The 25,760-nt window shown below is 43.9% G+C and overlaps 1 protein-coding gene across 3 annotated transcripts in view; it reads left to right on the plus strand.

Annotated features, from left to right (window-relative positions):
• The window catches only part of AP3D1 (adaptor related protein complex 3 subunit delta 1), a 113,535-nt gene that overhangs the window by 15,828 nt on the left and 71,947 nt on the right, over nt 1-25,760 (plus strand). For all 3 annotated transcript variants that reach the window (XM_044269007.1, XM_044269011.1, XM_044269016.1), the window contains exons 2-9: nt 8,074-8,169; nt 19,120-19,200; nt 19,711-19,791; nt 20,856-20,963; nt 24,325-24,454; nt 24,537-24,676; nt 24,998-25,071; nt 25,670-25,719. In XM_044269007.1, coding sequence (XP_044124942.1) covers nt 8,074-8,169; nt 19,120-19,200; nt 19,711-19,791; nt 20,856-20,963; nt 24,325-24,454; nt 24,537-24,676; nt 24,998-25,071; nt 25,670-25,719 — 760 coding nt within the window. The remainder of the gene's footprint in view (nt 1-8,073; nt 8,170-19,119; nt 19,201-19,710; nt 19,792-20,855; nt 20,964-24,324; nt 24,455-24,536; nt 24,677-24,997; nt 25,072-25,669; nt 25,720-25,760) is intronic.

Consider the following 25,760-nt stretch of genomic DNA (forward strand, 5'->3'; position numbering starts at 1 on the left):
GGTTGCTATCAGTCAGGAATTGGCCTAGAAGTTGATTGAGAGCATGCCCAGTCGAATTGCAGAGGTCCTGAAAAAGAAGGGCCAACACTGCAAATACTGACTCTTTGCATAAATGTCATGTAATTGTCGATAAAAGCCTTTGAAACGTATGAAGTGCGTGTAATTCTATTTCACTACATCACAGAAACAACTGAAACAAAGATCTAAAAGCAGTTTAGCAGCAAACTTTGTGAAAACTAATATTTGTGTCATTCTCAAAACTTTTGGCCACGACTGTACATTGTGGGGACTCACTCTGGTAGACAGGATTAGCGGACGCAGTATAGAGGCGGCAACAACCAGTTCTTTGGATTCAACAGTTCAGTGTTTTATTCACACTTTAGGCAAATGACAAAACAAGCAGTCATTCAAACAAAAATGTCAGCTTGCGGTGTTGGTGGTAATTCACACCATGCGGCAATTCTGCCTCAGAGTCCTTGCTGATAGCACCAACTTGTTTTGACGCCAGACGGGTAGCAAGCCTTCATCCAGACACAAAGCTCCCAGATCCCAACACCAAGATATGGCTTCTGAGCCCAGCTGCCAAAACCTGGGTTGGCATTAAAAATTCGGTCCGGTATTTGACCTCACCTAGCTGTAAATCAGCCCCGCAGCACATGCTGGGAGGAATATACCTGTTTTCCCAGACCAAAACTCTCACTGTGTCAGGTCCTGCTCATTGGAGCCTCTTTACAATGCAGCATTGAGTGGTCATTTCAGATGGGTTTCTATCTATATGTATGTGAAATGAATAGCATTATCTTGTGACGCCTGTCAAGAGGAGAAATGTGTTGAGCAGCAAGTCAGCAGTCGGTTTTTGAAGTTGATGACCTGGATAACTTTTGACAAAACAATTGAAAGTAAAGAATTTGGCACATTATTAATCCTTTCCCGCCCACCACCGTACATGTACGGCACTGGACGGGTCTTTAAAGATGAAAAGATGAATCCCACTCTTGAGCACAGTGGACACCATAGCTGCCAGGTATCTGCTGTTTTAAGCAGCAAACGCCCAAGACTAATGTATGCGATCATCGATGATGTTGATCATACACTATTAACCCGTCAAATGCCGTGGTCAAAAGTGACTATGCCAACTGGGAACTAAAAAAACCCAGGAACGGATGATCCCAGGCCTAGCAGGAATTGGGGGAGCCAGAGTGTTTGTGGCAGCCTCGGTCCTCCTGAATGATCCAAGGATGCTGCAGATAGGTTCCAATAGAGTAATTGTGTAATCCTAATGCATTGCAGTCTATAAGTTCTCTATGGGAACTTATAAAAAGTCTTTGGGAGAACGACTTGTGTGCTTAGGGCCGTTATCTTGCTGCAATGACCCACGTTCTCTTGAGATTCAGCTCATGTACATATGTCCTGACATTTTCTTTTAGAATTTACTGGTATCATTCAGAATTCATGTGCAGTAAAATAGGCCCAAACTATGATCACCCCAAAATTAAATGTTGTAGGCTGCAGATTGCTGTTTACACCAGGCGATTTGCTTCCCAGAAACAATGGGGCACATTTACTAAGACCTGCTTTTTACATCGGTCTTAGTTTTCCCCTTGTGCTGCCATTCTATTTGTCAAATTTAGGGTGAGGTGTGTACCTTTTCAGAAATTAGCCGGATCTGTGGCGGTCCTTGTGCCTGGTGTACATACTACTCCAGCCCCTTATAGTAAATTACTGGGGTCCCAGCCTCGACATAGCTGGTTAAAAATGGGGACTATTTTATGCTTAGAATAGTCGCAAGGCCCCTAATAAATGTGCCCCGTGACTTTGGGTGTTCATTACAATGAAGCTTTCTCTCACTGAATGTGATGCACTGTATATTATTAAAGAGTCATCGCACCCTTTGTGGTAACAATGTACTTTCATTTGTACATCCACAATACCCAGTCCCCATAGCTCTGTGTGCTTTTAATGTGTAAAAAAAAACCCACGGATTTGATACATATGCAAATTAACCTGAGATGAGTCCTGTCCCGGAGATGAGTCAGGGACAGGACTCATCTCAGGTTAATTTGCATATGTATCAAATCGTTTTTTTTACACAATAAAAGCACACAGAGCTATGGGGACTGGGTATTGTGGATGTGCTAGCGGCCATCTAGCAACCCATGTCCTCAGCTCTATACACAAAATCCAGGTGACAGGTTCCCTTTAATCCATTTCTTCTGTTTGGTGTCCTCCATTTTCACAGCATCCAGCATTTTCAGTTTTAGGGTCCATGCACACGTCCGTATGTGTTTTGCGCATCTGGCAATGTGCGCTCCGCAAATTGCAGACCGCACATTGCCGGAATTCTCATAGAAAATGCCTTTTCTTGTCCGCAATTTCCCGATTGAAAATGAACGAGTCCGCACCTGTTCTGGAACTTAAGGAAATTGGGGAACGGATGTGGACATGTGAATGGACCTTTAGGCTCCATTCACACGTCCGCAATTTCGTTCCGCATTTTGCGGAACAGAATTGCAGATCCATTCATTTCTATGGGGCAGCACGATGTGCTGCCCGGACACGGAGTTGCGGACCCGCAATTCTGTTCCTGAAAAAAATAGAACATGTCCTATTCTTGTCCGCAATTGCGGACAAGAACAGGCATATTCTATTAGTGCTGGCAATGTGCAGTCCGCAAAATGCGGAACGCACATTGCCGCTCTCTGTGTTTTGCAGATCTGTGGATCCGCAAAACACGTTGCGGGTGTTTGAATGGAGCCGGGATGTTTCAAGCTATTACCTGTTGCTTCTTTCTTCTTTCTCTCTGATCCAGGTTACGCAGACACGAGTTGGGTTTAAATATTTCATGACTGCTTACTGTTCTTCAGAGGACAGATGTTATCCAATATTGCACACACAGATCTAATTTCCTACTGCTCACACAAAGAGATACTTGAATTTTTATTAAAGTGGGTCTGTCAGGTTTCCTATGCTTCCCTTTCTGAGGTCAGGAAACGCAAAGCTCGGGGTATATAATTTTCTACATTTATCAGTTCAGCTTTCTGTAATGGTTCAGTATTGTAACATAAAGAGCCCATGAGCCCTGCTTTTAATGCTGGCAATGCAGAGTAACTTACAGGGAAAGCATACAATATAACCTGCCAGAGCGAGAAATGCTGTTTTCAGCCAATCTGCAAGTCTCCTTTTTCATTTTGTACAATTCTGTTCACCGATATCAGATTGGTAGGGGTCTGATTCCCAGCACCCTGCCAATCAAAATTTATTTGATTTTTTTTCCCTGCTTTTTCATTCACGAATTTCAAAAGCCATAACGTTTTTTGTCAGTGCTTGTTATATTTTCTAATGGCATACATTTTGAGGCATTTGATATGTAGTTTAGATTTTTATACTTTATACAGGACAAATTTTGGTGTTCATTGGAGCCATTTATTTTTTGGGGTTGCTTTTTATTGCATGTTTTGGGAGGTGGAGTGAACCAAAGAGCAATTTTTCACATATCTTTTTATTTACGATGTTAACCATGTGGAATAAAAAAAAACGATAATGCTGTCACATGGGATAAAAAAATTATGTCCGTGTTATCCAATACATTCCAGAGCTGTAAGGGTTATATAGCATCATAAATCAATATAATGCTATGTGACCCCAGCAGTGCTGAAAGTTCAGGACGGGAGCTGCTGAGTCCGGAGCGTGGGACTCATCCGTCTGAAAGTGGCCTTACAAGATGCATAGCAGCCCGCCCCCCCTTTGGGGGAATAAAAGTGTGTAAAAATACGGTACTTGGTATCTTACAGACTTCATATTGTGCTGACCAACAGAATAAATTAAATTTAACATGTCAGTAATTTTCACTGCTCAGGATGTACCCTCGTTGTCTGATAGGTGTGGGCCCCACCTCTGGGACCCACGCCTACTATGAGAACGGAGTGGGGAAATGAGTGGAGGGCGCACTGTGCATGACACCCTCCATTCATTTCTATGGGGCCGCCGAAAATGGCTATTTCCGTTTGCCCCATAGAAAAGAACGTGAGCAGGTGTAGCGCGTGCGCAGTGCGCTCCCAATCGCTTCTATAGGAGCAGCGCTTCGTGGTGGATGGACCACGCAAAATCTGGGGTCTTCCAGACACAGCTCTCCGCTCAGTTCTCATTGTACCACCTCTGGGACCCGCACCTATCGGACAATGGGGACATATCCTAGCGATATGCCCCCGTTTTCTGAGATGGGAATACCCCTTTTAAGAACTAAACCCGAAAAAAAACAATGAAATTTTTTTTTTTTTTTTTTTTTGTACTGTTGACTCAATGTTTTAAAAGTTTATCAATTCACCTGATATTCCCCTAAATGATGGCATAAAAAGTACAGCTTGTATTATGTAGAGAGAGAATCTGAATCGCACCTCCTCATTCCTATACTGATGACTACTGTACGTTTTTTGCAGCATTTCTATTGATAAAACATGGCTATACAGCGCTGGTATCAAACATTTGCTGTGCCCTAAAAGAGGCATTAGTATACAGTTTGATCAGAGAGCATAGGCCCACTTACCGCGACAAGGTTGCCTCTTGTTAAGTGGGAACCTACTCTATCCATAGCGCAGTGCCGTGCGGCGACCACCGCGCCTCCACACCGCACCAGCAGGCAACGGGATCCAGCAGCCACAATGCGGCCCCACCGTGAGGCAGAGCCACCTAGGCCTCGGATCTCATCACTCCACCAGCACAGCACAGAAGCAGCGGCGGCCACCGTCCAGTGCCGCATGTAAACTGGTGCTAAAGGATCACCTGTTCACAGCTTCTCAGGAACTCCAACTGAGATGGGGTAGGAATTATTTAACCCTTTGCAGACTACTACTAAATTAAATTGGGCCTATGCTCTTTGATCAAACTGTATACTAATGCCTCTTTTAGGGCACAGCAAATGTTTGATACTTGTGCTGTATAGCCATGTTTTATCAATAGAAATGCTGCAAAATACGTACAGTAGTCATCAGTATAGGAATGAGGAGGTGCGATTCAGATTCTCTCTCTACATAATACAATTTATACGCTTTAACTTCTTTTTCCCCCCTCTGAGTCAGCACTCCTCCCCATGTGGCACAGGTGCTTTTAATTTAGCAGTAGTCTGCAAAGGGTTAAATAATTCCTACCCCATCTCAGTTGAAGTTCCTGAGAAGCCGTGAACAGGTGATCCTTTAGCACCAGTTCACATGCGGCACTGGACGGTGGCCGCCGCTGCTTCTGTGCCTGTGCTGGTGGAGTGATGGGATCCGAGGCCTAGGTGGCTCTGCCTCACGGTGGGGCCGCATTGTGGCTGCTGGATCCCGTTGCCTGCTGGTGCGGTGTGGAGGCGCGGTGGTCGCTGCACGGCGCCGCGCTATGGATAGAGTAGGTTCCCACTTAACAAGAGGCAACCTTGTCGCGGTAAGTGGGCCTATGCTCTCTAATCAAACTGTATACTAATGCCTCTTAATAGTGCACAGCAAATGATTGATACTAGTGCTGTATAGCCATGTTTATCAATAGAAATGCTGCAAAATACGTACAGTAGTCATCAGTATAGGAATGAGGAGGTGCGATTCAGATTCTCTCTCTACATAATACAATAAAAAGTACAGCCTTTTGAAATATGATCAAGTAACAAAAAATAAATAAAAATGCAGAGCCTTAAAGTAGTGGTCCGAGTTATGAAAAAAAAAATTATAGCACTGAAAATCTGATGGGCAGCAATATATAACTGAGCTAAGCAAGTTTCAGGCAAAAAAATAAATAAAAAATTTCCTCATTTCCCTGGTTCTTTTCCTGCCCTTTTGTTTGCTTGCAATAAAAACAATCCCTCCCCCTCCCCCTGCACTGCTAAGGGAGTGAATACAAGTGCTGCCCTGAGTGACATGTCTGCCTGCTGGGAGACTCTGCAGCATGTTGTATGTGTAGGACTACAAGTCCCAGCTGTACAATGGCACTGCTAAGGGAGTAAATACAAGAGCTGCCCTGAGTGACATGTCTGCCTGCTGGGAGACTGCAGCATGTTGTATGTGTAGGACTATAAGTCCCATCTGTATAATGACCCTGCTAAAGCTGAATGCACACGGCCGTGAGCGGTCCGTGGTAACCCGGCCTGGATTCCTGCTGAGAGCAGGAGCGCACGCAGTCATTGGTTGCTATGACGCCGTGCACTTCATGCCGCCACTGCACTACAGTATTACACTCGTATAGATCATACGAGTGTATAACTGTAGTGCAGCGGCGGCATAAAGCGCACGGCGTCATAGCAACCAATGATGGCGTGCGCTCCTGCTCTCAGCAGGAATCCAGGCCGGGTTATCTCCAGTGCCCAGCATTGTCTCCTCACTGCCTGCAGAGCTGTGCAGCTGACGGGGTTAGAAATCCTAGCAGAGAGTAGATGGCAGTGAAGGGGGAGTGGCCAGCACAGTGACTCTCGTTTACAGGCTTGTAAATGACCTTTATCAGAGCAGGGAGAGAAGCTGACATCACAGGTCATGTGACCCTCAGTGAAATTTGATAAACCAGGCACTGGAGATAAAGTGAGTGAATTGGAAAGTTGTTACATTTGCCTAGTTAGAACAAAAAAATAACTCTGACAACCCCTTTAATTGCCAAACTCGGCTTCGTTTTTAAGGTGTTAACATAACACCTGCACTGAGTATTCGTCTATTTAAAGGTATTCCGCACCCATATACAGTTTTATTTTTTTTTGTATACATTCTTGGGGTGCCATTAAGTGCTTTTAAGTCATTCAGATGACATAAAATGTTCAGTATCGTCAGTTAGTTATATTACGGTACTTGATGCTGGATTTGAACATTATATAATCGATGGGGGAGCTTAACTTTAATAATTGAACAATTTACTAACGTGTAGATCAGCTGCACAAATCCTCCTCATCCGCATACTTACTGACATTCCTGTCCTGGGGTATACAACTTTGCAATGGATCTAACAGGTTTTCCAGTTTGCAACGTCCTTTAAAATCGTCGTTCATGAAGGGAGCTGTCATTTTGTAATGTGTTTTACCTGTATTGCTCTTATCTTCCTTTCTAGGCTGTGTCCATGCAGCTCTGTCTTCTATTCTATGGCCCCTTTCACGTGTGAGGTGAAAGCATTGCACCCGCACTGAATCCAGACCTATTCATTTATATGGGGCTGTGCAGGTGAACGGTGGCTTTCACACATCATTTGTGCGTTGCGTGAAAATCGCAGCATGCTCCTCTTTGTGCGTTTTCCACGCAACGCAGGCCCCATAGAAGTGAATGGGGATGCGTAAAAATTGCAAGCATTCGCAAGCAAGTGCGGATGCGGTGTGATTTTCACGCACGGTTGCTAGGAGACGATCGGGATGGGGACCCGATCATTATTATTTTCCTTATAACATGGTTATAAGGGAAAATAATAGCATTCTTAATACAGAATGAATAGTACAATAGGGCTGGAGGGGTTAAAAAAAAAGAATAATAATTTAACTCGCCTTAATCCATTTGCTCGCGCAGCCGCCATCTCTTCTGTCTTCATCTTTACTGTGCACAGGAATAGGACTTTTGATGACGTCACTGCGCTCATCACATGATCTTACCATGGTGATGGATCATGTGACGGACCATGTGATGAGCGCAGTGACGTCATCAAAGGTCCTAATACTGTGCACAGCAAAGATGAAAACAGAAGAGATACCGGGCTGCGCGAGCAAGTGGATTAAGGTGAGTTAAAACATATATAAATATTATATATATGTGTGTGTGTGTGTATATCTGCATCTGCATCTTATCCGGGCCAAAAACATGACTGCCGTGTGAAAGAGGCCTATGATGTTATGTCCATGTCAGAGCAGCCACAGGGGCATTGATGAGGGATATGTAACAAGCTATAATCTACAGAAGTATGGAAGTGCAGTAGTGATGGGGAACGCACGTTCACTTCCAATCATTGGCCTGACTGTTAGGCCATATACTTGGGCTAATCCTTTGTCCCTACATCTCTATATCTGGGTGGTAGAAACTGTGTTTTTTATGTTGTCAGCTTGTTATTGTTCTATGCTTACTTTGCATTTGTTTTTTCTTCCAGGCAAAGTATATCTCTCACTGTATCGATGAGATCAAACAAGAACTTAAGCAAGACAACATTGCTGTTAAAGCAAATGCCGTCTGCAAGCTGACCTATGTGAGTAATTGTCTCCTTTATTATCTGCCATGTTTTAGTTTTTTTACAGTACACATTTGAATGCAGTTGCTTATAGGTGTCGCCCTTAGCAGTGCAGAGGGTGAAACCTGCAGCATTTCTGCAATGCTGCGATTAATTCCGCAACAAAATCGGCACCATTTGGTTACTGCTGAATTTATCATGGAAATGCAGATTTCTCCCCAACTTCATCTGAGAAGCTCTAACCAGAATTCAGCTCTGGTCATTAGAAACTATAAATGTACAACCACACATGGTATAAATGCTGCACTCTCTCCATAGTGGAATTTATGTAGCATTACAGTACAAGTATAGAAGATAATTTATTTTAGAAATATCATTGCCATGCTGCAAGAAAACACCGGACTTTCCACAAGGTCTTACAACCACATTCAAGCTTTGCAGTGCCACCTCTTCGAAGTTGCTCCCTATGAGACAAAATCCGGTTGACAAGGGAATATAGCCAGGCCAGGTAGCCATCTTGGCTATTCACCTTTCAAGGTCCAAGGGTTGTTGGAAAGGTGGATTTGACTCATAGGGAGCCACTTCCAATAGGTGGTGTCAGTGAGATGGTTCTCTTCCTTGGGGAGATACCTCTTTGCATTTTCTTTCCCTTGGAGCATTGCTAATACGTCTCCATACATAGTGATTCAGCACCATGCCTAAGCCTTTGCCACAAAAATGGCTTATATTCTCACCAATATTTTTATTATTACTGTATACTGAAAACACCGGAACTCTCTGCCTAAGGAGGTGGCGACGGTAAGTTCAAGAAGGGCCTGGATGTATTTCTGGAGTGTAGTAATAATAATAATATTATTACAGGCTATAGCTACTAGAGAGGGGTCGTTGGAAAAATTGTCTTCTACCTCAGTTCCCCCCCCCCCCCCCCCCCCCTTCCCCTTCCTCTGGATAAACTTGCAGGATAACAGGCCAAACTGGATGGACAAATGTCTTTTTTTCAGCCTTATATACTATGTTACGAATATATTCTGGTGCTAGTTTTGGTACAGAAGTAAAAAAAAAAGGTGACCGGAAGCTACTTTACCACGATGATCGATGATCTGCTTGTTATCGGTGAGCAGTGTTCATGCAGTAGAGCTGCTGGTAAAATAAGGCAGCATGACTCATCTGAATAGAAAAGTAAATATTATGGAGGGCACTCCGTTTTCTGGCTGTTGCAGGGAAAACTATCACAACAACAGCAAAAAGGTTATATATATATATATATCTATATATCTCCTCTTTAAAACACTATTTAGAGATATATATATTACGCAGTACTGCCCATAATTATTCATACCCTTGGCAAATAAAGTTACTTTAAGTTACTTTTATTCAAACAGCAAGTAATTTTTGGACAGGAAATGACATGGGTGTCTCCCAAAAGATAATAAGACAATGAACAAGAGGCATTATTGTGGAAAAAAAACATTTCTCAGCTTTTATTTACATTTGAGCAAAAAATACAAGATGTTCCGCACTGTGGAAAATCTCAGAGGACATGGTCGGAAGCCAAAAGTGACACTTGTGCTGGCCATGAGGATTATTAGACAGGTGAAAAAGAATCCAAGGATCACTACCAAGGCCATCCTGGTAAATCTGGGCTTTGCTGGTGGCAATGTCTCAAGGCAGACAATACAACGGACACTGCACACTGCTGGGTTCCACGGATGCAGACCAGGCACACAAAAGCTCACTTGGCCTTTGCAAAAGCTCATCTGAACAAAGAAGAAGACTTCTGTTTTATGGTCAGATGAAACAAAAATGGAATTGTTTGGTCACAATGAGGTTTCCTTCATTTGTCGTAAAAAAAAAAAGGAGAAGCCTTCAACCGAAAGAACACCATCCCCACTGTCAAACATGGTGGTGGGAACCTAATGCTTTGGGGGTGTTTTTCAGCCAATGGACCAGGGAACCTAATCACAGTAAACGGCACCATGAAAAAAGAGCAATACATGAGGATTCTCAACGACAACATCAGGCAGTCTGCAGAGAAACTTGGCCTTGGGCACCAGTGGACATTTCAGCATGACAATGAGCCAAAACACACAGCAAAAGTGGCGAAGAAATGGTTAGCAGACAACAACATTAAAGGGAACCTGTCACCGGGATTTTGTGTATAGAGCTGAGGAGATGGGTTGATAGATGGCCGCTAGCACATCTGCAATACCCAGTCCCCATAGCTCTGTGTGCTTTTATTGTGTAAAAAAACAAAACTATTTTATACATGGGCAAATTACCTGAGATGAGTCCTGTCTGTGATTCATCTCTGGTTAATTAGCATATGTATCAAATTTTTTTTTTTTTTTTTTTTTTTATACACAATAAAAGCACACTGAGCTATGGGGACTGGGTATTGCAGATGTGCTAGCGGCCATCTAGCAACCTATGTCCTCAGCTCTATGCACAAAATCCAGGTGACGGGTTCCCTTTAATGTTTTGGAGTGGCCCAGCCAGAGTCCAGACTTGAATCCAAGATCAGGGTGATGACAAGAAGACCCTCCATCCTGAAAGATTTGGAGCTCATTGCTAAAGATGAATAGGGAAAAATAGCTGTGGAGACATGCAAGAAGCTGGTCTGCAAATATAGGACGTGTTTGATTGCTGTAATAGCTAATAAAGGCTTTTCTATTGATTATTGAGAAGGGTATGAATAATTTTGGACTGGACAAATAAAAGCTGAGAAATGTTTTATTTTCCACAATAATGCCTCTTGTAGATCGTCTTATGTTTTGGGAGACACCTATGTCATTTCCCGTCAAAAAATTACTTGCTGGTTGAATAAAATTAAAGTTGGAATTTGCCAGGGGTATGAATAATTATGGGCAGCACTGTGTATATGTATGTATGTATATGTGTATATGTATATGTGTATATTTATATTATACTGAATACATCAAAAAAATTTAATAAGAAACAAAAAAAAAAAAAAATGTATTTCACCAAAACATAATTGGTGTAGGTTGTGGTTTGTAGCTAGACCTGATGGGTGATTATGCACGTACACTTGTATCATAACTGGTACGCGGTTATCTTCACAACAAGCTGTTTCCATAAATCACAATATATAATTGATCAGAAGATGCAAATCAAATGGATAGGGCAAATAGCCAGCAGTACTCTATATGAGTGTTGTTATAATACACTGAGAACGAAAATATCAAGGTCCGATTTGGAACACTGTCCTTACACTTCACTTGATTGCACCTGCGCTGTATCGATGTAAGCTCTAGGTAATAAGTATCCACTGTAAATTAGTTATAGACAGTCATCAGTGCAGACAGCCTTACTTGTTATCACTGGATTATAATTGTTGCAGTAACCCCTGTGATAAGTATTGATATTCAAATAGATGCTTACGTTACCAGTTCATCCATATGATCACGGAGCCTTCGTGCAGAGTAAAGGTATTAGCTGCAGTCTAAACACCTTTGACACTTCCACTATGCCTGGCGTCCCACCTGTTGCGGGGATGCCGATCTTTCCTGCTCCGGAGTGCTTAAATAGGTGATGAGGATTGCGGAGTGCTTAAATAGGTGATGAGGATTGCGGAGCGCTCCTTCTTGCTGTGAACAAATGGGTAGCATATAGTCCAATAATTTCAACGTAAGGATATTACTGCTCCCATGTGTACTGTCACTTTAGAATCCAAACGCGTTTCGGAGCTTTGTGCTCCTTCATCAGTGGTGGAGACAGCATGACTCTCATCTGTATTTCTCTCTTACTGAAACTCAAAGGTGATCTGCCGGGGCAGGAGGAGAGCCCCAATATACTAGAGTCCAATTAGTGCGTGCCTTTTCTTGTGAGCCTGTAGCCGCGCTACTACGTAGATTGTATACAGCCAAGCAGGCAGCCTTCCCTGAAAACTTCTACTGTAGGAAAGGCATACTTTCCGGAGAAAAGTAGCAAATGACTCAAATTCGCTCTATTTAGAGAGGTAATGTTGCAGCTCCAGACTCCTTCCGAAACCTCTGCCCTCCCAGTCTTTCGAAAGGTAAAGTTGTGGTGTTTACTGTCCACCAATTAACCTGTGTACTGGGGCTTTCTGGTGGTCCAGCGAGAAACTTGAAAGATGGCTGCAGGGTCATAACACACAGAGAACAGTACAAAACTGATGCTACTTCTTAAACATGCCTGTACAGTTTTTGACACCCTGTTGCTCCCTACTAAAACTTCTTGTTCCTGAACTGAGCGTGCCCATCCAGCAGGCCGAAGTTAAGCTACAGGCTGTGACCCTAGGCAGCAAGCTCTAGACATGGCGTTTTAGACATGTCTTTTAAAGGGCATCTGCCAGCAAATTATATTTTAATATATGCAGCTAAGCTTCTAGGAGCAACAGGGGCGTTGCTGTTACACTAGAGGCTCAGATTTCTCTGCAACTGCTGCACCCTCTGCACTTTAACTGGACCAGGCAAGGTAAATGTCATCATGCCTACCTGGCCCTGTCAATCAAAGTACAGAGTGTGCGGCAGTCGCAGAGAGAGCAGAACCTTTAGTACAGGCATTCTCAAACTGTGGCCCTCCAGCTGTTGTAAAACTACAACTCCCACAATGCCCTGCTGTAGGCTGATACCTGTAGGCTGTTTGGGCATGCTGGGAGTTTTGCAACAGCTGGAGGGCTGCAGTTTGAGGATGCCTGCTTTAGTAACTGCAAAACCTCCATTGCTCCTAGAGGCTCTTTTGCATACAGTGAGGAACAGAAATATTTGAACACCCTGCGATTTCGCAAGTTCTCCCACTTGGAGAGGTCTGAAATTCACATTGTAGGTGCATTCCCACTCTGAGAGAGAGAGTTACAAAACAAAATTTGGGAAATCACATTGTATGATTTGTAATTAATTTAATTGCCTTGCACTGCTGAACATAAGTATTTGAACACCTGAGAAAGGGTACTTTCACACTTGCGGCAGAACGGATCCGACAGGCTGTTCACCCTGTCGGATTCTTCCTTCCGCTGTTTAGCCGAGCCGCCGGACCGCCGCTCCGTCCCCATTAACTATGGCTCCGGCACAGTACGGCAGTGCACGGCGAAAGGCCGCCGGACTAAAAGTCCTGCATGTCCGACTTTTTAGTCCGGTGGCCTCTCGCCGCGAACTGACGTACTGCGCCGCCCTGTCCCCATTATAGTCAATGGGGACAGAGCGGCGAAACGGCAGAAGGATGGATTGGCCAGGGTGAATAGCCTGTCGGATCCGTCCTGCCGCAAGTGTGAAAGTACCCAAAATCAGTGTTAATATTTGGTACAGAAGCCTTTGTTTGCAATTACAGAGGTCAAATGTTTCCTGTAGTTCTTGCACACACTGCAACAGGGATTTTGGCCCACTCCTCCACACAAATCTCCTCTAAATCTGTCAGGTTTCGGGGCTGCCGCTGAGCAACACAGAGTTTCAGCTCCCTCCAAAGATGTTCTATTGGATTTAGGTCTGGAGACTGGCTAGGCCACTCCAGAACCTTGATATGCTTCTTACGGAGCCACTCCTTGGTTATACTGGCTGTGTGCTTTGGGTCGTTGTCATGTTGGAAGACCCAGCCACGACCCATCTTCAATGCCCTGACTGAGGGAAGGAGGTTGTTGCTCAAAATCTCAAAATAAATGGCCCCATTCATCCTCTCCTTAATACAATGCAGTCATCCTGTTCCCTTTACAGAAAAGCACCCCCAAAGCTATATGTTACCATACCCATGCTTCACAGTAGAGATGGTGTTCTTGGGATGCAATTCATCCTTCTTTTTCCTCCAAACGCGACGAGTGAAGTTTAGACCACAAAGTTCTACTTTGGTCTCATCTGACCACATGACTTTCTCTCATGCCTCTTCTGGATCCTCCAGATGGTCATTGGCAAACTTCAGATGGGCCTGGACATGTGATGCCTTGAGCAGGGGAACCTTCCGTGCACTGCATGATTTGAAACCATGACGGCGTAGAGTTCTTCCGACAGTGACCTTTGAAACTGTGGTCCCAGCTCCTCCCTTGTAGTTCTGGGCTGATTACTCACCTTTCTTATCATCAGTGATACCCCACGAGGTGAGAGTTTGCATGGAGCCCCAGTCTGAGGGAGACTGACAGTAGTCTTTAGCCTCTTCCATTTTATAAATTGCTCCAACAGTTGATCTATTTTCACCAAGCTGCTTGGCAATTGCCCCGTAGCCCTCTCCAGCTTTTTGACGGCTCTTTGGTCTTGCCCATGGTAATAGTTGGCGTCTGACTGACTGTGGGGTGGACAGGTGTCTTTAAAGAGCTCAGACAAGTGCTACTAAGTTAGATTAATGAGTGGAGTAGAGGTGGACTTTTTAAAGGCACAGTAACAGGTCTTTGAGAGCCAGAATTCTTGCTGTTTCTAAGGCCCCTTTCACACGGGCGAGTATTCCGCGCAGATGTGATGCGTGAGTTGAACGCATTGCACCCACACTGAATACCGACCCATTCATTTCTATGGGGCTGTTCACATGAGCGGTGATTTTCACACATCACTTATGCGTTGCGTGAAAATTGCAGCATGCTCCATTTTGTGCGTTTTTTCACGTAACGCAGGCCCCATAGAAATGAATGGGGTTGCGTTAAAATTGCAAGCATCCGCAAGCAAGTGCGGATGCGGTGCGATTTTCACGTACGGTTGCTAGGAGACAATCGGGATGGAGACCCGATCATTATTATTTTCCCTTATAACATGGTTATAAGGGAAAATAATAGCATTCTGAATACAGAATGCATAGTAAAATGGCGCTGGAGGGGTTAAGAAATAAAAATAATTTAACTCGCCTTAGTCCACTTGATTGCGCTGCCCGGCATCTCGTCTGTCTCCTTTGCTGAACAGGACCTGTGATGACTGGAGTGACGTCGCCACATGTTCCATCACATGATCTTTTACCATGGTGATGGATCATGTGATGACCGGAGTGACGTCGCCACAGGTCCTGTTGCTGCAATGAATGCTCACCACAGGTCCTGTTCAGCAAAGGAGACAGAAGAGATGCCGGGCTACGCGATCAAGAGGACTAAGGTGAGTTAAAACAAATTTTTTTAACCCCTCCAGCGCTATTGTACTGTGCATTCTGTATTCAGAATGCTATTATTTTCCCTTATAAGCATGTTATAAGGGAAAATAATACAATCTACACAACACCGATCCCAGACCCAACTTCTGTAAAGAAGTTCGGGTTTGGGTACCAACCATGTGCGATTTTTCTCACGAGCGTGCAAAACGCATGACAATGTTTTGCACTTGCGCTGAAAAATCGGGGGTGTTCCCGCAACGCACCCGCACTTTTACCCGCAACGCCCATCTGAAAAAGGCCTGAGGTGTTCAAATACTTATGTTCAGCAGTGCAGGACAAATAAATTCTTTACAAATCATACAATGTGATTTCCTGTATTTTTTATTATATTTAGTCTTTGTGGGAATGCACCTACAATGTTAATTTCAGACCCCTCCATGATTTCTAAGTGGGAGAACTTGCAAAATTGCAGGGTGTTCAAATACTTCTGTTCCTCACTGTATATGCAAACGTAATTTTTCCCAGCAAGGCGGGCACATACAGTATGAACGTGGGACAAACAGAGGACAAACAGATGCCTTCAGCTGCCAAGTGCACATGCTACAGGGCAGCCAGTGTCATAGGTACAAATCTGCTGACTGATGCCCTTTAGGTTTTTACTTGGATTACTTTTCTAGTGATGAGAAGTTGCACTGTTCTGTAGGAACCTGTACAACAACAGATTCTCATGAGGATGTGTTATTTAAATTTCAGACTTTTAAAGCACAGCATCAGTCTGGCTGAAATTTGCTCTATCTAGTTTTGGCAATTGTCTCCTTATCGACAGACTTGTTATGTAGCATCCATTTAGTGTAATGTAAAAAAAAATAAAAAAATCATCTGACAAAACTTCTATAGACCTTCAAAAAATATTGTTGAAAGTGATATGTTTAAAGGAATAATGAGTCATCCCCTTTTTATCCTCCTATGATCTGATACTTTTTGATATTGTCATTAAAGGGGTTGTCCAAGACGGCAGAGAAATTCTCTGGTAATTGTTGTTTAAAGCAGTGGTGCACCACCTTTTCTGGTTGGGGACCACATTGTCAGCCTGAAATCCAAGATGAAATAAAACTTAAAGGGAACCTGTCACCAGATTTTGACCTTTTATAGACCTCTAGCATAGCAGTCTATGATTCTAATGGTACCTTTGATGTTTTCTTGTGAAGTTCCCCTAACGCAAAAACAGACCTTTATTCATATGTAAATTAGGGCTCACAAGTGCCCAGGGGCGGCGTTCACCTTGTTGGTGCCCAGGCTGTTCTGCCTCTTTTCATCATATCCCCGCCCCAGCCTCTTCCTCTGCCCGCCCTACTCTTCCTTTGCGTCCTCCTTCTCTGCACCGAGATCCTGCGCTATCCATAGCTTTGCCCATTGTGGGCACGGCATCGCAGTAGCTATGTTACTGAATGATCATGTTAGGGGCTGTTCACATTTTGTTTTTGTTGTACGTCAAGCGGATACATTTGTAAAAGCAAAAAAAAACGTATGGAAACTTATGGCTTGACGTATCTATAATAATATAATCCCTGTGTGAGTGCGCTGTGTCCGTGTGTGTGTCACCAGTTTTGCACTGGGCATGCGCGGGCGTCCTATCGGGACACAGCCCTCCACAGGGACACAGTGCTACACACAAGTTTCCCTGCAGCCTGACTACCCGTAGATACTTTCCAAGGCCACAGCTCCCCCCGCCGCCGTCTGCTCCTGGCACAGTTGCCCTGCAGCCGTCCGCTCTTCTCACGGCTCAGGAGATGCAGAGCGCGCAGCCCCCCCTTTCAGGATGGCAGCGGGCAGAGTGTTAGCTGTAATGTCCAGCTAACACTATGCTTGAAACGGCCGACATCGATGCTGGCACCGATGGCGGCCATTTAACCCCTTCCACGCCGTGGTCCTTATGGACCGCTGTATGAAGGGGCTAACCATCGGGCTGCTGCTCTGATGTAGCAGCGGCCAATGCTTGAAGGGTAAACTGAGGGAAGGAGGTCCCTCCCCCATCGGGCTGCTGTGCTGTGGCAGCATCCTGATGGTTACCATGGCAACCGGGGGAATTCACAGGCATCTGGCTTGCTGTGGTATATCTAAGCCTGATCAGCCTCCTGCTAAAGGCAGGAGCCTGATCAGGCTAAGGGTGTATTCATACGACTAAGTGTTTTGCGGATCCGCAAAACACGGATAGTAGCCGTGTGCGTTCCGCATTTTGTGGACCGCACATGGCCAACGCTATATGGAGAATGCCTAAGCTTGTCCGCAGTTGCGGACAAGAATAGGACATGCACTATCTTTTTTGCGGAACTGAACAACAGATGCAGACAGCACACGGTGTGCTGTCCGCATCTTTTGCGGCCCCATTGAAATGAATGGGTCCACACCTGTTCTGCAAATTTGCGGACTGGATGCGGATCTATTTATACTGGCATGTGAATGCACCCTTAGTGTGAGTTCAATACACTGCAGTACACTGTAAAGCCCATCTGGTGAACACCATAACAAAAAAATAAAACACACACACACACACACACACACACACATTTTATGCTTTTATTGTGTAAACTATAAAATAAATGAAAAATGCACATATTGGGCATCGCTCTGTCCATTACAACCTGCTCTATAAAAATAGTATGTTATCCAACCTGTCTGGTGAACGCCATAAAAAAAATAGGCCAAAAAAATACTTTTTTGTGATGTATGGTGATAAAAAAAAAAAAAAAGTGTAATACCAAGTGATCAAGGCCATCCGTCTCTGCCGCAGCCACCAGTTAGTGGCAGCCGTCTCAGCCACCAGTCAGGGTCTTTAAAAAAAAGATGGATAACCACAAAATTGCATAAGTTTGTATACTTTATAATTTTTATTTTTTACTGCATGTCTAAACGTATCCACTTGACGTAAAGCAAAAATACGTGAACAGACCCAAGGGACACTTTGGTGTCAACCAATATGATAATTTGTACATTTGGGCTAAAATCCTCTTTAAAAGATACATTGCGTAAAAAATGGATGTGATCAGCGGATTTTCACGATATAACAGGTGATCTCCCCATACATTTGACCTGATGTAGGAGCTGCAGAGGAAATATTGTATGATGTATGACTAATCGTAATACTTAGCTGGACCGGTTCCACCACACATGCTCCTAGTTAGTGGCTCTTACGCCTAGGAGGTTCCTGCTGAGTAGGAGGCTCCACCTCTGATGTCCATATGCACTGCCCTAATGAGGTATATGGAAGGATTTGTGTTTGAGACAACCCCTTTTGATTCAGATTCACTCATAGAAAAACTCTCATTAGAACCATAAAGGGTTTTCCTAGAATGAAAACCTATCACTGCTCCACAGGAGATACCCAAGTGCTCTGCTCAGTTATCTTAATCAGTCAGTTTGAACAGGGCTTTCTTGACTGCTCATTCATTCAAGGGGTGGACATGCACCCCATTCTTGTGATCAGAGTCTTACCACCTTCTCATTCTCTGAAACCTCTTTAAAAGGGTTATGTAGGATTTTACTATTGATGGCCCATCCTCAGGATAGCCCATCAGTATCTGTATGATGGAGGTCTAACACCCTCACTTATCAGCTGTTTCGAGATGGCGCCAACGCTACTGAAGGGTAGTACGCTTTAGTAACCAGCTCTGTCCTCTCCACAGTAGTGTGTAGTTCAGGGTCCAGAGCTACTGTAGAACACCTGATTGATGGGGTTTCGGTCCCCTAACAATCAGATTTTGATGGCCTGTCCTGAGCATAGGCCATCAGTAGTAAAATTCTGTAGACCCACATTAGGAACTTAATTCGATAAGGCAGATCCTGAAGTGGATTTCCATAACTTTTCATAATTCTTCTGATTAATATTGCTTGTGTATTAGTTATAGTGATTTTGCTTTTCCCTTCTGTCAACAGTTACAAATGCTGGGCTATGACATCAGCTGGGCTGCATTCAATATCATTGAGGTGATGAGTGCCTCAAAATTTACTTTCAAGGTAAGATTTAAAACAAACTTGGGACTTGTCTGCGTTGAGGTTTTTCATATTTCTGTTCTGCCATAGCATCGAAAATAGGACAAACATTGATCCGTAAGAGGGGGTAAGTACTTCACACACCCCATGCCTCAGTGACGTCATGTCGACAACACGTGACCACTACAGACAATTTGTTAATGGATTAAATGACTGATGCAAACAGAAGACTTACAATTTTCTATCAGTCATTCTGACATCACATTTCCGATACTTTTTTTTGGGGAAAAAACCCTGCAGCAGAAAGCACTATTTCTTCCGTCCAAATACCTGAAGCCTGACACAAACTGAGCACAACTGATAGCAAAGAGATTACATTGGAGCAGTTTTTTCCTATATTTCTGTTCCTCTAATGCGACACACAGACAAAAAATGCAACACTACTGTGAGCAAGCTCATAGCTTGCCATTTTTTTTTACTTGTTTTATGCATGTAAGGACAGTTTTTTTTTCTGTTTGCTTCTATGTTGTCCAGAGGATTGGATACTTAGCTGCCTCACAATGCTTTCATGAAGGCACGGACGTTATTATGCTGACCACAAATCAGATTAGAAAGGTAAGCAGCGCAAAGACCATTGGCTTAGTAGTTTTGACCCTAGAGTATCCTCAATGTTTTATCAAATTGTTGGAATATTTTTGAGGGTAAAGCTATTTATTATTAAAGCGCCATTCATTCCATAGCGCTGTACATATGAAAAGCGGTATACATACATAATACAGACAACTGCACTAAGCATGAACAAGACGAGTTACAAACTGGTACAGAAGGAGAGGGGGCCCTGCCCATGAGGGCTTACAATCTGCAAGGTATGAGAGAAGGACACAGTAGGTGAGGTTGAAGCTGGTCAAGTTGAGGAAACGGCGGATGCGGGAGATGTTTTTGAGTTGGAGTCTGAGGTGGAAGCAGAGGGGAGAATCCAAGGTCGCTCCAAGGCAGTGGACTTGGGTGACCGGGGAGAGTGTTCAGCCATTGATTGTGATAGGGGGTATTTCAGGAGGGTTAGGAAAAGTGTGTAGAGTGAGATGAAAGATTGAAACATTGTTTGCCTTTACTATTTCTGTAATTTCCTTTGGTCCCCTTCTGGTGCAATTCTGGTATAATTCGGTATGTGCACTTAAAAAGTTTCCCTTGAAAGATGTTGCATTGAAAAGACCAAGGTCTGAAATACCTAAGGACTTAGATTCATACCACTCAGTGTTCAATCAAGTGTGAATAAGAGGGGAGGGGGCTAAATTTGGCCTAATCAGGGGAGGACTAGATACAGGGGTGAAATGGTAAATGTAAACAAATACTCAAGAAGTCCAGCAGGGAAAGAGACATTAATAGTTCAATGCAGACATACCAGGGGATGAGAAGGAAAGATCAGGGGGTGTGGACAATATCGGACTGGAAAAGCTGGGTGCAGCAGTAAGCTTCAGTGGAGACATACCTGGAGAGGAGAGAATTGGGTGATGGTCAGTAGGCAGTGATGACAAAGTGGGTTCCATATCCATAATATTACATTCTGGTATAATTCGGTATGTGCACTTAAAAAGTTGCACTTGAAAGATGTTGAATCTGTTCAGTTATGAGAAAACTTGAATGTAACCTGTTATAACAAACAAATTGTTTATTTTTAGGATCTTAGCAGTCCTAATCAGTATGATACTGGTGTGGCCCTGACCGGGCTGTCTTGTTTTGTCACTCCAGACTTGGCCAGGGATTTAGCAAATGACATCATGACGCTGGTAAGTGCAGTAGACTACACTGAAAACATAAGCTATACTTTAAAGGGGTTGTGTCATAAAGACCTCCTCTGTCCATTTGCCCTATTAAAAGGCTTGTGCAGTGGCATAATATTGATGACCTGTCCTCGGGACTCCGACTCCTGGCACCCCTGCCGATGACCTGTCTGATTGGGGCATGGCACTCGTGCAAGCACTGCATCCTCTTTAAATGACCTGCATGTCGTCTCCTCTGTGACCGCGCAGTGTATTATTTACAACTGCTCCATCCTGTTCAAGTGAATAGGATTACCAGTTGTAGACACACTACGCCACTGCTACGAAGGAGGAGGAGACAATGGCAGGTCATCTTGAAGCGGAAGCCACGCTCACGTGAGTGCTGTGATCCCTTCAAACAGGTGATTGGCAGGAGTGTCAGGAGTAGGACCCCATCCATCTGCAATTGATGACCTATCCTGAGGATAGGTTTTAAGTCTGGTAGCACTGCACAACCCCTTTAACCTTTTACTTTTTAATGGTAAATATAATCTCTTCCTCAATATTGGTTAGACCTTTTGGGCTGTGATTATTTTTCTAAAGGCTGGGAGACACATTGTTTGTATTTCTTAATTTTTTTTCCCCCTCATAGCCCTGCAGGGGTGTGGAAATCGTATCGCCTGACGCCCGGGACATGCAGTTCCGGGCTCCGGGCAGGTAGTTTGTTCAGTAGCTTGGCCCATGAACGAATCATTTCTCTGTACCGGAGGAGTCTATTCACCTGACTGAGCTGATCCGCGTGAAACATCTCAGTCAGATGGCAGCAGGGAGGAGTGGAAGCCAGCCCCGCCCCTCCCCGCCCTGCAACCAATCAGAGCTAAGGCACAAGCACCGAGGCACACACAGTACAGGGAGTCGTACCCCAGGTCTAAGAATCCAATGATCCTACTTATAGACTCATTGGATTCTTTGAGTTAAGACTCGTGTGTCACTAGAACAATACACGGAGTCTAATGACCAGTTTGCAGCAGTATAAAGCCCTTTAAGTGCCCTCCATACAATAGAACGCCTCCAGAAGTGCCCCTTACTCAGTATAATGTCCAAATCTGTGCCCCCCGCTTCCCCCTTCCAGTTCTAGTCGTCAGTCATGTCACCACTGATGTACCACTTATTACCTATAAGGTGGGGAGGGGGGGGCGTGGTGTAGTGACAGCGCGGGGAAGAAGAAATGACAGAGCTGGAGGTGTGGAGCAAAGAAAGGTTCTGTCACGTCCCAGGCTCGGGGGGAGGAGCAGTGACAGAGCCGTTACAGAGCCAGGGGCATTGATAGAACTCTCAACTTTGCCAGCACCCCTCAGAGGACCCCCTTTCTGCAGGTTTTGTCAAACTGGGAAGGTGAGGGGAGTCCTTTCCATGCCACATCAGCAGCTAATTTGCCTAAACCACCTAGAGGTACGGGTAGTAATGTGCTAAGAGCAAGAGTGTGCACTAAACTAATCGCTGTGATCACATTAAGGCCTGGTTTACCCAGGAAGTGCTTTCTGGCCTGATTCTGTCCAGAATGCACTGCCCCGCATTGCGGCCGGCTAACTATATTGTGGGGCAGGAGGGGGGGGGGGGCGTAGTGTTCTGTTGAATTGATTGGAACCATAACCATGCCCAATGGCTGCAATGCGAAGGGCTGCACAGGATTGCAAGGCACATTATGCCTGCGGTCCAGCAGCATTTTGACCGGACCTCAGGCATAATTGTGTCTTGTGATCCCGTGCATCCGATTGCCTGCGGCTGTGGCTACGGTGCTGTTCACTTCAATGGATCGTCACGCCCCCTCCTGCCCCACAACATAGCGAGCCTGTCGCGATGTAGTGCATTCTGGACAGAATCATCTGGTGTGAACGAGGACTAAACTTAGAGTCATTTCACACCACAAAGACTGGAACGCAAGCCAACCTCCCTGCATAAGGAAGCGTGGTGGTGCATGGAAATATGGGTTTGATTTAAAATTATTTTTTGAATTAGGACAAGTAGATTGTCATGAGGGACAAGTAGATTGAGCCCCCGCTTTAGTCCTTCGACAAGTAGTGTTTTTTTTTTTTTCACACCCCTGGCCCTGGTATTCAATAGTTAATAACCCTTTAAAACTGAAGCATTACATTAATTTATAAGGAATTCCTGGAATTTCTAACAGTGCAGTGGTTTAAGGAGCCTGTGTGCTTCACCTGTCCATCATGTGCTGCTGAGAACCACGTTGCAAAACTCCACCTATTCGGTGGTTAAACAGAATCTAGTTCTTGGTCGTGGACAGAAACCGCCATAAGCTTATACTTTAACTTTTCTTTTGCTGTTAAATTTGTTAATGACTGAAAATGTATCTAAACAGCTAATGACAAAGCTGCCTGTTACATTAGGCTAGGTTTTGTAAAGGGGTTTTCCAAGTGTGTGTTTTTTTTTTTTTTTTTTTTTTTTGTTTAGTTTTTTTACTGATGAACTATCCTGTGGTTAGGTCATCAGTTTCTGATCGGTGGAGGTCCAACACCCGGGACTTCCGCGAAACAGCTGTTTAAAAAGGCACCAGCGCCCACAGTAGCGCCGCGGCCATCTCCAGCTTTTCCTAGGTGGTGTGACATTACGTTTATCGATCACATGGCCTTGGCGCAGCCCAACTGCAATGAAGTGAATGGGGCTGATTGCAATACCAAGCACAGCCTTTATACAATGGATGGCACTGTGCGTGGTGAGAATGCTGTGGTGCTACTGTGGGCACAAATGCCTTCTCAAAGAGCTGACCAGCGATGTCAGACCCCCACCAATCGGATATTGATGACCTATCCAGAGGCTAGGTCATAAGTAACACTTGGGAAAACCCTTTTTTTTTAAATTAATCTTTTATTCCCCCCCCCCCCATTGTGCTGTGTTCTTCTGAGGAACTGAATGTTTTCAAGGCAACAGTAGCACAGTTTTCAACAGATGCCCCCTGTTATAAGTTAGATTATGTTCTCATAGCATTTTATACCACGTTTGGTATATGCATAGGGGAAACTTCCGATGCATAATTTGAATGCACCCATAGAGCTCCACTTATGCGACTTGCAAATGAATGGCATGTAAGCCTCCTTTAAAGCAGGCATGCAATTGTTTAACTGTATAGAATTTTGCTAAACAAATCCTGCAAAAGAATTTATATTTTTATTATGGGAGTATATGGACATCATATGTAAGTATACTTTATCTGTATACTTCCAAAAACTCCCTTAGACATGATATAAACCAAACCTCAATGAGGTCTTTCAGAATTTCCTGCGGTCCTGTTCAGGACAGAAGTCATGTTTCTAATGCGAACAGAGCCAATCTATGTAATATCAGTAAAAATCCTTCACATTCCTTACAGATGTCCCACACAAAGCCATACATTAGGAAGAAGGCTGTCCTGATCATGTATAAAGTGTTTCTCAAGTATCCAGAGTCTCTCCGCCCGGCATTCCCCAGACTGAAGGAAAAGCTTGAGGACCCTGATCCAGGTAAGTGCTTTCCACTGCTTCTTCATTCAAAACATACTGATAAAATTGGTTGTAAATGACCTACTTTTTTTTCCCCTCCCAGGGGTTCAGTCTGCAGCGGTCAATGTTATTTGTGAACTAGCTCGTAGAAACCCCAAAAACTACCTGTCATTGGCTCCGCTGTTCTTCAAGCTCATGACATCTTCCACTAACAACTGGGTCCTAATTAAAATTATCAAATTGGTAAGCCTGTCATGTGACTCTCTTCCCATGTAATTAACATCTTCCTTAGACGGCATTAAAAACTCGCACCACATCTCAAGAGATGAATCCGTCGGCTAAGATCTTCACTTATATTTAACCTCAACTCCTTTTTGTGACTAGACGTTTTTTCCAAGACATTAGCTCAAATTGTTTGTGGCCTTCCTGAGAGACGGCGTGAACTATGAAATAGGAAAGCATGAACTTTTGTAAACCTCTTGTATCTCTATGTATTGTACATAGAGACACATAATATTGCCAGTGTAGGCTGACTTTATATTTCCTTTGGTTTTCTGCATGTAGTTTGGCGCACTTACTCCATTGGAACCAAGGTTGGGAAAAAAATTGATTGAGCCTCTGACCAACCTTATCCACAGGTAAGATATTTCCATGCTACGTTGTCTGTATTTCTTTCCTCCACAATTGTACTTGATTTTTATGTCTTATGCATTTGACATATCTTCAGTTGGTGCCATAGTAATCAATTTATTTGGAGGAGACGTACAGAGACTTGGTCACCTCCGAACATTCTCCTTCCCAAACTGCTTTTTTCAAACATCATAGCTGTGAATGGAGACAACCTTGCACATATGACGTTTTCTACATTCCCATTCTTGAGAAAGGAATGGGTTCCAGAGTTGAGTCCTCTACAGATGCCATCCTAATGGATCCTAGGAGTTTAGCAGTTTTCTATGCATCTGCACCCGACCTGTTTGCAGATGAGTAGAAAGATAGATAAAAATCACAGATTTGGGATCAGCCTTTTAGCCATTACTGTCATTAAAGGGAGTTTTTGGAGGTGACATCTCTTAATGTAAATGCAGTTTGCTGGTCACTCCTGTATAAAGAGATGGCTTTCTTCTTTGCAGTGCTTGTCTTGTGATGCTGTGCTCATGATTATACGCTTCTCATCCAGCTTCTTGCACCTTTATGTGTTATCACACTTTTTAATTGGGTTCTTTTTCTTCCATAAAGTACATCTGCAATGTCTCTCCTCTACGAATGTGTGAATACTGTAATAGCTGGTAAGTGAAATAATGGGAACCGCTGGTAAACTTTTACATTA

Source organism: Bufo gargarizans, chromosome 1, assembly GCF_014858855.1.
Source record: "Bufo gargarizans isolate SCDJY-AF-19 chromosome 1, ASM1485885v1, whole genome shotgun sequence".
Classification (NCBI taxonomy): domain Eukaryota; kingdom Metazoa; phylum Chordata; class Amphibia; order Anura; family Bufonidae; genus Bufo; species Bufo gargarizans.